General features: G+C 40.1%; 1 protein-coding gene across 1 annotated transcript in view; it reads right to left on the minus strand.

The window, feature by feature from the left end:
• ERLEC1 (endoplasmic reticulum lectin 1) overlaps positions 1-13219 on the minus strand; it is a gene marked incomplete at both ends in the record, with an annotated part of 13842 nt that extends 623 nt beyond the window's left edge. The window contains 12 exons of the mRNA XM_010176114.1: positions 742-817; positions 1014-1091; positions 1506-1630; positions 2131-2190; positions 2877-3038; positions 3473-3602; positions 6065-6288; positions 8650-8690; positions 10640-10703; positions 10852-10929; positions 11792-11872; positions 13115-13219. Of these exons, the coding sequence (XP_010174416.1) occupies positions 742-817; positions 1014-1091; positions 1506-1630; positions 2131-2190; positions 2877-3038; positions 3473-3602; positions 6065-6288; positions 8650-8690; positions 10640-10703; positions 10852-10929; positions 11792-11872; positions 13115-13219 (1224 nt within the window). The remainder of the gene's footprint in view (positions 1-741; positions 818-1013; positions 1092-1505; positions 1631-2130; positions 2191-2876; positions 3039-3472; positions 3603-6064; positions 6289-8649; positions 8691-10639; positions 10704-10851; positions 10930-11791; positions 11873-13114) is intronic.
• Between the last annotated feature and the right edge of the window lie 604 nt (positions 13220-13823).

Here is a 13823-nt window from a genome sequence, read left to right on the forward strand (position 1 = left end):
GAATGAGTCCAGAGGAGGCCACGAGGACGATCTGAGGGCTGGAGCAGCTCTGCTATGAGGACAGGCTGAGAGAGTTGGGGCTGTTCAGCCTGGAGAAGAGAAGACTCCGGGGAGATCTTACAGCAGCCTTCCAGTATCTGAAGGGGCTACAAGAAAGCTGGGGAAGGACTTTTCATAAGGGCAGTTAATGACAAAACAAGGGGAAATGGGTTTAAGCTGAAAGAGGGGAGGTTTAGATCAGGTATTACGAAGAAGTTCTTCACTGTGAGGGTGGTCAGACACTGGAACAGGTTGCCCAGAGAAGCTGTGGATGCCCCCTCCCTGGAAGTGTTCAAGGCCAGGTTGGATGAGGCTTTGAGCAACCTGGTCTAGTGGAAGGTGTCCCTGCTGATGGCAGGGGGGTTGGAACTGGATGATCTTTAAGGTCCCTTCCAACCCAGACCATTCTGTGATTCTGTGATCACTTTGTGAATTCTGTAAGCGCTGTTTAGTTTTGGGTAGGACCTCTATAGCATGGTAACGATGTCACTCCTGGAATGGATAACGACCTTCCTTTCTCCAAGCAGAGGCAATTGAACAAAAAGCCGTACTTGGTTAGCAGCGACGTGTTTGGGCTGATGGGCTACAGGAATCTTCTGTGCACAGTCACTGGCAGAAAGGGGCTCTTTTAAGCATGCACCTGGAGACATCTTCTGCTAGGTGGCACATGATCTGAGGGAATTCAAGTCTGTTTTTACCTACCCCAAGGATGTATTGGCAAGAATGAGGCTCTAACATGTATATGGTCACAGCATGAGGGGAATCGGATTCTTTACATCTGAAAATGGAAGAGAAATTTTGCAGTGTTTAGCAGGTCAGAAGCACAAAACTAAATCATTATTTCCTTAGTGTCTATAGCAATTTTATTAAGCTAACAGTCTTTGCTTTCTGAGCTGTATGAAGAAGACAGAGGCTTTCCTCTGACACAGGAAGCAGAGACACAAAACACAAGTTTACTAAAAAAGTTAACTTACTTCAATTTCACAGTCACCTGCCTTGGCTTGTCTGTTAAGTCGCAAACATCTCCATTTCCATAGAAGTGAGACACCATCCTGCCACAAAATTAATTGGAATGAAAAAGTTTGGAAACATTAAACAATTCTTAAGCACACTGCTAACTTGTGTGATACAGTATCTCATCATTCTTCAAATATTTAACTCCAGCATACAAAACAAAGTACTAAAATGCTGTATTTCAGTTACTGAAGAAGCAAATAGTTGTTCACTGTTGGAAGATTTTTCTCTGTGTCATATCCAAAGTGCTGAATTACCTTTTCTCATGTTCGTTCTTGACTGGGGCAGGGAAATCTGTACACCCTGCTCTTGACAGGTTATTGCATCTATTTGTAAAATGAGTATTCATGCACTGCAGAAGTGGGCCCTGGCATTTATTCTTCTCTATGGCAAGTCTGAGATAATTCAGGGACAGAGAACTGGAGTAGTAATCACGGTGACTGCAGCCGTACCTAACGGTCTGGGTGCCATCTTCTCTAAGGTAGTAGGTTCTAGCAGCGTTCTTCCTGGACCATTCAATGTGTTCCTCCTTGCTCCAAGTACCCACAACCACAGAAGTCTTGCCACTTTCCTTATCCTAGAAAAGGAAAAGCTGATCACTGCCTTGTATTATAAAATTAGCAGTGAGGATATTTTAATGACAAGGAGAACATCATTCCTAGAGCAAGGTTGCTTCTGTCAACATAGCATGTTCTTGCATTTCAGACAAACTGTGATTGATCCCCTATTAACAGCCAAGCTGATGGTCTCTTCAGAACAACCACCCAGGCTGTGTGAGCCAATAAAAATGTTTAAATGACCAGAAGAGCATTCCCACAAAAAAACCCACATTGTTTCAGCTTTGATTATCACTGTGCTCTACCTGACATGGTACCTACATTCCCCTGCAGAAACGTAGGCAGCACACAGAGGATTTATTTTTTGAAACCCAAGATGTTCAGCCAAGAAAAGGATGCTGCTTTTTTTTCCTTCCCCTCCCCCCCCTTTTTTTTTTAAATCAGAAACAGATTCTCTACCCATTTTCCCCCCGACACCCACAGCCATCTAGTGGCAGCACATAAATCTAGTTCAGCATACCTCATGATACTGATGAACATATTTGCCATAGCAGAATTCATACTTCCACCAGCCAACACCCTAGGGAGAGGTATAATCTCAGTGTTAAAACAAAACCCCCAAACCAAACACAATGCCCCAAAACAACCACATCCACTTTCCTCCAGACCTTAAGCCACTGGCTATGTAAAACTCTACACCTGTTATTCAGGTGTGTCAATTCAAGGCTTGCATTGACAGAGCATCTCTTATTAGACTAACTGACATAGGCAAGGGAATTCCATCTATTCCATGATGAGTTTAAGCAAAGAGGATCTAATTTTTTATGTAGCCTCTTGGAAGAGCCACACAAGACTAAATTCCTTAAACTATTTGTACACCCCCTATTCATCATTTAAAGAAATATCTTCCTCTTTGAAAGACAGGTAAAATTTCAGCTGCCTATTCTCTGCTGGCTCTTCTCTCAGTAAGTTTTATCAGAATTTTTTTTTTCGTTCTCATTAACAAAATCAGCACTGATCAATTCTCATTATCTACTTTCATTTCAATGTCTGCTCAAATAAATTGAATTTCAACAGAAAGGTTACAGATACTTTTCTGGCATCGGCTTTGGTATACAAGCCTTCCCCATACCAGTGCAGGGAAAGGCAATTATTACATGTATGAGAGTGCAACTATCAGAGTTCATGGAAAAACTAAGCAAATACATAAACCAGTATGTGCCATTAAGGAGTAACTATTTTATTATGCATAGCTTTATTTCTCACCCCATGGAAGCAGTAGGAACCACTAAGAAATTCTTTTATAAGTTGCTCATCGGTCAGTTTGGAGATGTGGGTTGTTCCCACAGTTAACAGTTGATGGCTTCCAACAGCAACAGGCTTGTGAATAGAAGAAAATTTCTCTTCTTTTACTGAATGCATTTCTTCCTGAAATTAAAGTATACACAAAGACACCCAGTTAGATTTTATACATCCTTTGCAAAGTCATATAAACTATATGAAGTTACTTAATATTCAGTGACGTAGGCTGTGGGAAAAAGTATGACAGCATTTTGTCATTGTTTTCACTGTCTTCAGCATGGCTAAAAAAAGAGATCGAAAATCAAAAACTTAACCCAGTTGTAAACTGTGGGCTACACAGGCTACAGAAGTTTTAAATTAGTAGCCCAAACCTAACTTGCTTTGTTTTCCTTCCCAGTAAGGTCAGTTACAGATGACTTCAACAAATTTAAAGACCATTCTCAAAGACTGACATAGTTTTGCAAAGTTGGGTAAGAGAACTTATTCCACAGAACTGAAAGTTGTACGTGTTGCAACATGGAAAATAAATATTTATCTATTTAAAAGTAAACAAATCCTACCTCCTTAACCCTTCTAAAAGGCATCTTCATCATTTCTTGCTGTTTCTCCAGCTGTTCCAGATTATGGGGTTTAAGTGGGGATCCTGGCAGAGACTGGCAAAAGATGTCATTCACAGGGGAAGCCCTGAACCTGTCCAGACACGTTAGCAATACATCAATTGTTATACCTTAAAGACAAGACACACTTTTTTATTGCTTTATTTTATAATATAAAATACTATAAATATATAAAAATATTTGTAATATTTTATGATAAGTTTCTGACTGAGCTGGGCTGAGGTGTGTATTTTTTTCCTTGTACTTGCAGCCTCTCAGCCAAAGCTACATGTTCCTACAGCTGATGTGAGCACGCTTTCTGCCCTGCACAGTCTCTCTCCTGACACTGCCAGACAACTGGCAATGCAAGCAGACTCCTCTTCATCAAAAGCTGCATATTAGAAGGCAAACTGCACTGTATGTGTACCATGAACGCGGTGTCAAGGGTCCACAAAACTCTCTCAGAAGCTAGGAAACAGCAAAGGTTAAACTCGACAGATGAAGTTCCTATATAATTAACATACATTCTTACTTTATCTGACACGTATGGCTTTTCATACTGCATATACACCCTCACTCCTTCATGAGATATGTCTGCAAAAAGCAGCTTATTTCAGGAAGGAAAAAGCAAAGAGAAGAAGCAGAGTTAATACAGTTTTCTCCTTAGTTTATGTAAATGAAGGCCTCATTAAAATACCAAATAAGCCTTAACAGAAACTAGTAAAGAAAAGCAAACATCAAAATGAAAATCATGCTGACAAATGAAGCATTTGTTCAGTTTTCATTGCTCGTCTCATTGAAAAAGTTCCTCTTTAGAGAAAACTTATTTACAAAACAAATATGCAGATACTGCTTCAGAGGCAAAGTGGCTTTTTGTGATGTCCTTCTAGGAAGAGTCTGTAATACACAACTGTAGCTGTATAATAATCATCACTGTAGTTAAAAGCACCTGAAAATGTTTCCTAAATAGCAACTGCGGAGCAGCCTAGTTTTATCTGAATTTTATTTAAACAATATTAAGACTAAAGTTACAGCAGACAAATACTACTTTGCACTGCCTTCTTCCCCGTCCCCAGTTCCCACCAATTTAAAAAAAAGTCAAACTGCACCCAGATAAGAATGACAACTGGAACTAATGGATATGCTTTTGCCAAGTTAATGCAAGTGCATTATTGGGTAAGATGATGGGTGCAGAGGAGAAGTGCCGGCGGCTGCAGTACTGCTCAGTGCTGCTGCAGCAACACACGACAGGAAAAGTGCACTGTGCTTAAAATGAGGTTTGTTTGTCCTTACCTCGGCTGACACCGAGCAGCGTTTCCAGCCTGCTATCTCCACCTGTTTTTATTTACTAAGATGACGTAAGTGGGACAATACAAATCTTTTCTGTTTATTTTAAGTATTTCCTGCTAGTGGGCAGGAAGCCTTCCATGCCTTCCCTTTGGAAGGAGGGAGCAGCTCAAGGTTTTATTCTTATCAAATGACAGAACAATTTGGCTGTGCACTCTCTGTTTTTCTACTGATACAGAGGCTTAAAAGACTCATATAGTAGAGAGATAACAGCGCAGTAGATAAATGCAGCAGATAACATTGTATTACCAAACCCACCTACATGAGAAACTTTATAATCGATACTAAATATTTAACAATAGCATAACTTCTTTACTCCAAATGGAAAGTGATTATAAAATGCACAATTCAAGATTCTGTCCTTTAAACTTTGTTGCTTATTTCCGAACAGCAACTAAATACCCACTTGTTCTGACATCTGTATACATGGGCAAGTCAGAACTCCTGGCCATTATTTCCCCCTTCATTTGTATGTCATATTCACTTTGCAATTCTGTTTACACCCCTTGAAAGGTCAAAAATTTGTGCTATTGAGACTAACAGTATTCCTTAGATGCACAGTATAATTCAGGGAAGAAAAAAACCCAATAAAAACCCCAACACTGGAATTGTGAATTCTTCACATGAAAATGACTTACACAGCTGAAGGTAAGGCAGTAAAGCAGGACAGAGACAGATGGGAGGCTCCTTAAGTTGGGAGTACTGCTAAAATAAGTGTTGAGGTTGTTATTATTATTATTATGGCTGAACACCACACTTTTGTTTCCTGAGATTGGAGAAGTTGAGGTCTATGCACACATATAATGCACAGACACAATCTGCAGTCTTTGAATACCGGGAAGATGATCGCCCAAGACCTTGAAATGATAAACTAAGAGGAGAGAGGGTGTTCTTCATCTGCCTGCAGCCTTAATGCCCTCATTTGTGTACCTCCAGAATGACAGGGCTAGAAACTTACCTGTTGAAAATAAAGTTATACTTCCCATCTGCTTTTTATATGGGATCAATCACTAGAGACTTACAAAACACAAATATTGTGCAACTTATCATGAAAACTTAAGACCTGGCAAAACTGCGCTTGCCAAAGTAAGTACAGACAAGTGTCACAGCTCTGTGCCTGAAACCACAGCTGGATATATGCCTTTATACAAACACGTACATGCATGGAAATGGATGGACATTTGAAGTGATGTCGGCCAAATACTGTACCTGTATTTAGGATGGTTACATAACAGAGGTGTCAGTATAACCACTTCATATTCACAGGTTGTAACTTCGGCTACTGACAGAATCTCATGTTTAGCTTCTGGATGACAGATGTACATCACTGTACTCGATCTGGGCAGGTTTTGTCTCAAGCTACAAGGCGTGCCGTTTCCCATTTCTACAGGGTAGTATGGGGTCATCTGCCCTTCTATGTTTTTTGTAGGTATCTAGGTGAAAGAAAAAAGAAAAGTTAAGAATGACAGCAAAGCTCCTTCGACTATTCTGAAATGAAAAATATTATTACTCTGTGCAGAGCCACCATTACTGGATTGAAACCAGCCCCTGTGTAGTTACTTGGTGTTTCTGCAACATCCAAACATGTTCTGGTTTATTAGCTCCAGCACAGCACTACACAAAGGCACTGAGCCACGTGAGCTCTGACTGCCAAAGCAGCTGGTTTCTCTGCACAGGCTGCCTGATGTTTCAATGCTAAGAAAGCTTGCCAGATGGGTGCAATGTTTTGGAAGAGCACCAAGCTGGCTGTGTTCACCCTGTAGTCTAGGAGAGAGGGAGATGCCAGCAGCTCTGCCAGACTCAACTCAGGTCTGGCCAGGCACGTCACCTTCACTTCAGTGTCAGGCCATGAACAATGTGAAAATGCCCCTGCAAAGTCATCCCGCTACCTGCACTACACCTCTCAGCATACCCAGCCTGGAATGTCCCTTACCCAGAGTATCCCACACCACCTGTCACTGTGGCTAACAAAGATAATGATACATCACAGTAAATCCCACTTTAAGTAAGGTACCTATCTTCAGACTTGTTCCTTCGTGTGTTTCATCCTGCTTCCACTTTAAGAAATTAATTTCCTAAACTGGTACAAGTCCCTCTCCTGGCTCCTGTCTTGGAAGCAGCTAAAGTTCTTGGATACCAAAAGTTCTATTTGTGCAAAAGCTGTGATGGAACCCACAAACCAGACCTTTTTTCTACCTGTTTTGCTAGAGCCAGTAAAGGTTTCCAGCGCACAACAAATAAGGCTCTGTGGTAAAAGGCAGTGGTGCCTTCTGTGGTCAGGACACTAACCCAGGGTCCTGAGACCCTTCTATATCTCACCTACTTTGGTTTTCAAACCATGTTACCCTGTCACAGGCCACTGACCCTCTCCTCCTGAAAACTGTTGCATCATGAATGAAGTGATGAGACATTCATGAGGTTAAAGAATGAACGTGCCAGCAGCTTAACTGCTTGAGCGCTCCATGGCTTACAGTCATTTCTCCACTCTATACTTCAATATTCAAAGGCAGGAAATGAAGATACATCCCATCTGTGTACAAAAGAGCTGACAAAAAGGGTGCCAGTGCCACCCCTTTGTATCTTTCTGAATGAAACAACTGATTTTTTTCTTTAAAAATTGAAAAATTATGCCTGTGCATTACATTGAAGGTAACTATTCAAGAAATCTAAATGGAGATAGCTGTTGTTTCCACACAACTGAAAGGCACCCCAGTAGGACATAAGATAAACCTCGAGTCGCAGCAGGTTTTGGTTACTTTAAGCACCACCCAGCTGTGTTATGTATCCTTTCCTTTTCACAACTACAGATTCCATACAAGTTGCATATCTACATTTTTTATGGACCGAAACGGTGTATGTACATCATAAATACTGTCCAAAAAAAGTCCGCAAAAGCCTTAACTTTCTCTGAAACTTAAAAACAAACAAGAAAAACCCCCACAAAGTTACACTACAAAGAACTTAGTTTTCTTTCATTTCAAAGAGACATAGCTGCCACTGCCATTAGAATGGGCCACATTCTGACTCAGGTGTGCTCCCCCAACTACCTCCAAAATGCTGAACAGGCAGGTATTTTTCCTGAGATCCACTGCAGAACCACCACTGTGTGCTATGTAAATCAGCATTATAAAGAACATGGAGACAAAAATTGCATTTCAGAGAATGATAAAATAAAGGATAACCAGAAATAAGGCAGGTACGTGTGTGTCCACAGGTCAAATCTGCTATTGCTAATCCCAAACTCCAACACGCTTCAGGTACTTCCATTGTTTTGGTCTAAAGTCAGTAACTCAGAATTGAGTTTTGGGGCCTAAACAAATGGAAAAGGGAAGCACAGAGTTTCACAGGACGAGCCAGCAAGTCAGCTAAGAAATCTTTCAGGGATTTTATGCTGCAGGATTTTGTTAAACATTTCTCCCTACCCAAAAAGCACACAAGAGTCATTAAGGGAATTGGGATCTCTGGTGTAGCTGGAAAAATAACTGTCACTAGTCCATAATGTGACTTTGTGGTTATGTGTACTGTCTTCATAGCAGACTATATAATTAATCTCATTTAAGTTTAAGATTAGTGTAACTTTTATGTAAATAAATCAAAGGGCAAGAAATTTGACTAGCTAGACTAAATAAGCTTTCTGAGCTGGGACTGATAATCAAAAGGGAAAAGAGTGCAGCTCAGGCACAGAGTTTAATTTTTTGAGTTTTCATTTTTGTAAGGAACTAATTACATAACCTCATCATATATAAATTGCCTCCACTACTGACGGCAAAAGTTAAAACAGGTTTTTCACTTGCCTCTTTTGCACTCTCTTTTGGATTTTCCTTCTCTTCTTGATCTAGGGAATAATTAAGAAGGAGGTAAGCATAAAGTCTGTGAACTTGAAATAAAATGAAATTATATACAGAGAAGTTTGTATGTTTTGTGGATTTGCTGGTACTTTGTGCATACGCTGCCAAGAGTCAATTTCATGAACTCACAGGTGCAAAAGAGGAAAGAAAAGAAATTAAACAGCGATCTGGGGTCCAGAGCAAATAGAACAAGACATGAGTTAGCATAATCTTAAAACAGTTTTGAGTTGGTAGACAGGCCAAATCCAGCCCTAGCACCACAGGAAAGCCAGTCAGCACAGCAGAACATTTCACTGCTGCTGTTCTTTGAGGGGCAGCTGACTACACTTTTCACAGTGAGTGAAATACAGGCTGGGACAGTAAACAGGCAAGTTCTTCAGCCCACCCACTAGCCAGCCTCAGAGGGTACACTCGTAGGAAAAAGTGAGGCCAAACTGCATGCCATACTAATGATAATGAGAGGAAACATCATTATGGGGCAGGGATGGTAAGTTGTCCCAGGTGTACAGCTATCCTTAGCCTTCCACACCGCGCCAGGAGATAGTCTGGACTCCATTCAGAATTAGGTGAGCAAAAGGCCACTCTGCTTTGCTGTCACCCGTGCAGCCGTTCCAAGTTTACTGTACCACACTTGTGGATTCAGCTTGCAATGCTCTGAGAAACCACCTATGTTATTTTGTTTAAGAGAAGTTGCATGAATTGCTGTATAGGAAGCAGAGAAAGAATACAGCCTGCCACCTAAGCAGAAAGGGCAGAGGGTACTCAGATATGATGACCTGAAGTATCATCACATGTAACTTCAGCATTTAGCCCCACAAAAGAATTGGTAGCTTAAATTAAACATTTTGTTTTCTGTACAGCAGCATCTAGGGAGAGAGAGTGAGGCATCTCTGCACAGGATTAATGACAGCACAAACAAGCACTGTAACTCACTAATAAAGAAATTATAAACAATGCAGTTTCTGAAGCTGTTTTTCTTTTCAGGACTAAGATACCTAACTGAAGGCTGCAGGTGGGAATTCAAAGGAATAGGAGTAATAGTGCTAAATCCCCTCCAAGACTGAGGTGTTCAAGTTAATTGCTTTTAGGAAGAGAAAAATGGTGGTGCCCACCTTTTACATACTAGCCTAGAATTAAAAACCCTCACAGCTAGATTTTGTTTTTTCTATTTTTTCTACCAACTCTGATGAATGAATACTTAGTCTGTGGATTTTTTTTGTGGACTAACATAGTGTCAAAGTTCTCACCCAGGGAAGCAGATTTTGGCAGGTACAACCACAGGATTTCCAGCATCTACAATAATTTATGGGCAAAAAACCTGAAGGACTCAGAAAATTAGTTATGTTAAACTGCAGCGTGAGTTTGGGGCTCAGATACTTAATTTCTGCCAAAGTCCCACTTTAGGCACACCAGTATTTCTGAAGATCTGTGCCAGGATCCCTAAAAGAGAGTCTCAAATAGTTCCAAGGATCAAATCTACCTGCAAAGGCTGTAAGTGTTTGAATTTGCAGGCGACGTTTTATTACAGAATAGCAGAGCCCAAGATGTGCTACACACTCCACTCTCTGCTCACGGTTTGAGAGACACTTCTCCCCACCCAGAAAGAGTGGCAACAGGCTACATGATCAGAGCCTGCTCCAGGAAATATTGTTTCTATTTCTTATACTATGTATTTTCTTCCCCTGACACTAATTAATTACGGCAGATTAATTCCTCTACTCAGTTACACAGCAGGGCAAAACTCACCGGATGGATGCAATGTAAGGTACTGAAAAGTAATTCATTGAAAACAATATATCTTGTGAAAAAAGTAATCTAGAAAATTCTATTCTATTGCACTGGGAATCAGTTTTCTACAGCATATTTCTCAGACAGTAATAGTTAAACCCCAAAGAATTAAATCAGCATCAGCAAAATAGAAGAATCTAAGACAAACCTGGTTCTGATAATGGGTTCTTTATCATCATATTCCCCAGATAGTATTCTTGGATGTTAATTTTCTACAATCAAAAGAAGTTAAAACAAATTTCAGTTACCATTTTCCATACTTTTTGTCAAGTGCACAGGAATTTAAGTCTTCTGGAGGAGTTAAGCACGTACATGCCAGTGGAAAAGGGGGTTGAGACTACTAAATTGTAGGAAGCCTACCTGTCCTGTTTCCTTCTCCTCATGATACTGACGGATGTGTTTTCCGTGGCAGACCTCGTAAGTCCAGTAAGATTCAATCTTAAAAAAAAAAAAAAGGCAAGCTGTTTTGATATGTTACCCTCCCTCTCAAAAAAAAAAAATCCCCCAAAATTTTGGCTTTTGCAGCAGTGAAGCACAGCCCAAGCAGGTGGGCTTGGGCACCCTCAAAAACAACAGCACAGTGAACGGTCTCAGTGTTCCCCAAGCGTTTTGATGACGTTCCAAATAAACACAACAGCCAAAGCTTCCTTACATTAAAACAAATGAAAAAAAATATATAAATAAGATGTAAAGACTAAACTTGCCCCAAAATCACTGGGGCTAAGCTGTAGTGACTCAGCACAGACTGGTTTTGGCAACTGTTTACCAACTGTGCTTGTCCCACTCTTCCTTCCTCCAGGACTCATGTGGGATGTTCTGTAGCTATAATTCTTGGCCACTTGCACACTCTCTGGTTCTCAGTGCCAGCTGGTTTGGTACTGCACTTGTTCATGTGCTGTAAGACACAAGTCTCTGAATTGGGATGACAGCTGAAGAATTTGAAAACTTTCAGAATATCTAGAAGTACTTGTTTTGGTCTTTTAACACTTTCTGAGAAATGCTTTTCATTAGACTGTCACACACTACGGCTTGGCTCCTGGAAACAAATATTTTAAATACGCATTTTTTTAATTGCTACTATAGCAACCCCATTTATTTGAACCCTGAGATGTCCAATTATATAGAATTTTATCAGCAATATTAAGACTCAGCCATGAAGTTGTAGAGAAATTATTTTGGATTGGATTAGACCCTGAAGTCTGGAGACATTTATCCAAAGAGTTGACTACACTAAACCTTGAAAAGACAGGATTGTAAACTTTTGTTTAGCTTTTAAATTATCAACATGAAAGTAACATACTCTGTATGAACAGCTGCTTTGCTTAAAAAGAGGTTCCAGCAATTCTCCTGGAGTAGGACCTTTATAGTCCTTTTCTTCTTCCTAGAATAAAAGGATATTTCATTACATTAAAATAAAAATTAGTTTGGTTAGTTAATATTCATTTGCAATAGTTTTAAAAAAATAATCTCTCATTGAAAATTAAAAGATGCAAAACCTCATTAATCCCTGCCCTGAAGGAACTGTATGATAATTAGAAGAAAAAGATCACTTAGTTTAGTAAGAAGAGGCAAATAAAAGTCACAAATAAAAGCAGTCAAAGCAGAAAGGTTTTGTGGTTTAAAAAATACACACAGGGCAAAAGAGTAGGAGCTCTCAACTTGCTCGTGTCCAGAGTGGCAGCTTAGGATGTGAATAGAAAAACAGCATCAACAACCTTTTAATTTGTTAGTCAATGCTGATGCTGTACTGATGCAGTATAATTGGAACATCAGCACCCAGCTTTTGCATAATTAAAAAAAAAAAAGGGATCTAAAAAGCATATGTAATACTGTGGAAGTTTATTTCTGTGTAATTTTTGCTCTATAAATGTGCATGCTACTGAAAAGATTTCCACTGCACAGTTCTTCAGCAGTAAAGATTTCTCAGCGACACTGCAGCACTCCATACTGTCAGCCACTTAAGGGATGAGGGCCATGTCAGAACAGAGGTCTCTAACACAGGAGGACAGCTTGTCTCTGCAAGCTCTCCTGGTGTGAAAAAATAAACCACTGGAGGAACAAATGATGAGTGATAAACCTCACCAAAGGCCCCCTCAATCTACCTTCTCTTGTACAAACAAATGTATTTATATACTTTTTATTTTTTTTAATTATTAAAACCCCTCATTGCGCATTCAGATTTCCAATTAAGGAACAGATGACAGATAGAGCTTATATTACTGGTGGCAGAAGTTCTACTGGGGTAGTATTTTCAGATACAGCGGTTATAATAGCAGTGTTAACAACCTTTATAGTTGTTTACTGGCCTAGAATTTGACTATATTACTTAAAAGACAAGAATTTCCCAATCAGTGATGGATCTAGCAATAAACAGAACATTATAGCACTTGTTTCTTGCCAAATAAGGACTTCAAGATTGTTAAGACTGGCATCACTTAGTATAGAGCTGGTACATAATACAAAGTGAAGGCATCTACTATAAACTGAAATTGTAAAGCATTCTACAAATTACTTTCCTTTAACAGGAAAAAGAAGGTTTGGGGTTTTTTTTAAGTAACTAAAAAGATACTGTAAAGATTTGTCTACAGTTTGTAATTACAAAGAAAGACTTGACTGAACTTACCTCATTGCCACTTGCTATCAGCGGAAGTAAACATTTATATTTTTCTTTATCCACTGTGGTCATTATAATGTAGTTATCCTCTTTGTACAGGACACCAGTTGTAGGCTAAAAAAAACCCAGTCAACCTATGGATTAGTCAAGTGGTTTTTTTTAATGCTAGTTGTTAGAAATATTCCTGAATTTATAAGTGGTGTAGTTAATTCTTAGAGGAGGTGATGCAGACTATTTCGTTCAGCCTGGAGAAGAGAAGGCTCCGGGGAGATCTTATAGTGGCCTTCTAGTACCTGAAGGGGCTACAAGAAAGCTGGGGAGGGACTTTTCATAAGGGCAGTTAATGACAAAACAAGGGGAAATGGGTTTAAGCTGAAAGAGGGTGGGTTTAGATGAGATATTAGGAAGAAGTTCTTCACTGTGAGGGTGGTCAGACACTGGCACAGGTTGCCCAGAGAAGCTGTGGCTGCTCCTCCCTGGAAGTGTTTAAGGCCAGGCTGGATGAGGCTTTGAGCAACCTGGTCTAGTGGAAGGTGTCCCTGCTGATGGCAGGGGGGTTGGAACTGGATGATCTCTAAGGTCCCTTCCCATCCAAACCATTCTGTGATTCTATGATTCTATTTCCTGAGTCTTAATTATATCACGAGGCCACGATCTGGCATTTAAGCTCGCCAGTATTCGCTTGCCTTCTCCTTTGCTTCGCTCCTTCTATCTCCAG

Source organism: Antrostomus carolinensis, unplaced genomic scaffold (assembly GCF_000700745.2).
Source record: "Antrostomus carolinensis isolate BGI_N321 unplaced genomic scaffold, ASM70074v2 scaffold45339, whole genome shotgun sequence".
NCBI lineage: Eukaryota > Metazoa > Chordata > Aves > Caprimulgiformes > Caprimulgidae > Antrostomus > Antrostomus carolinensis.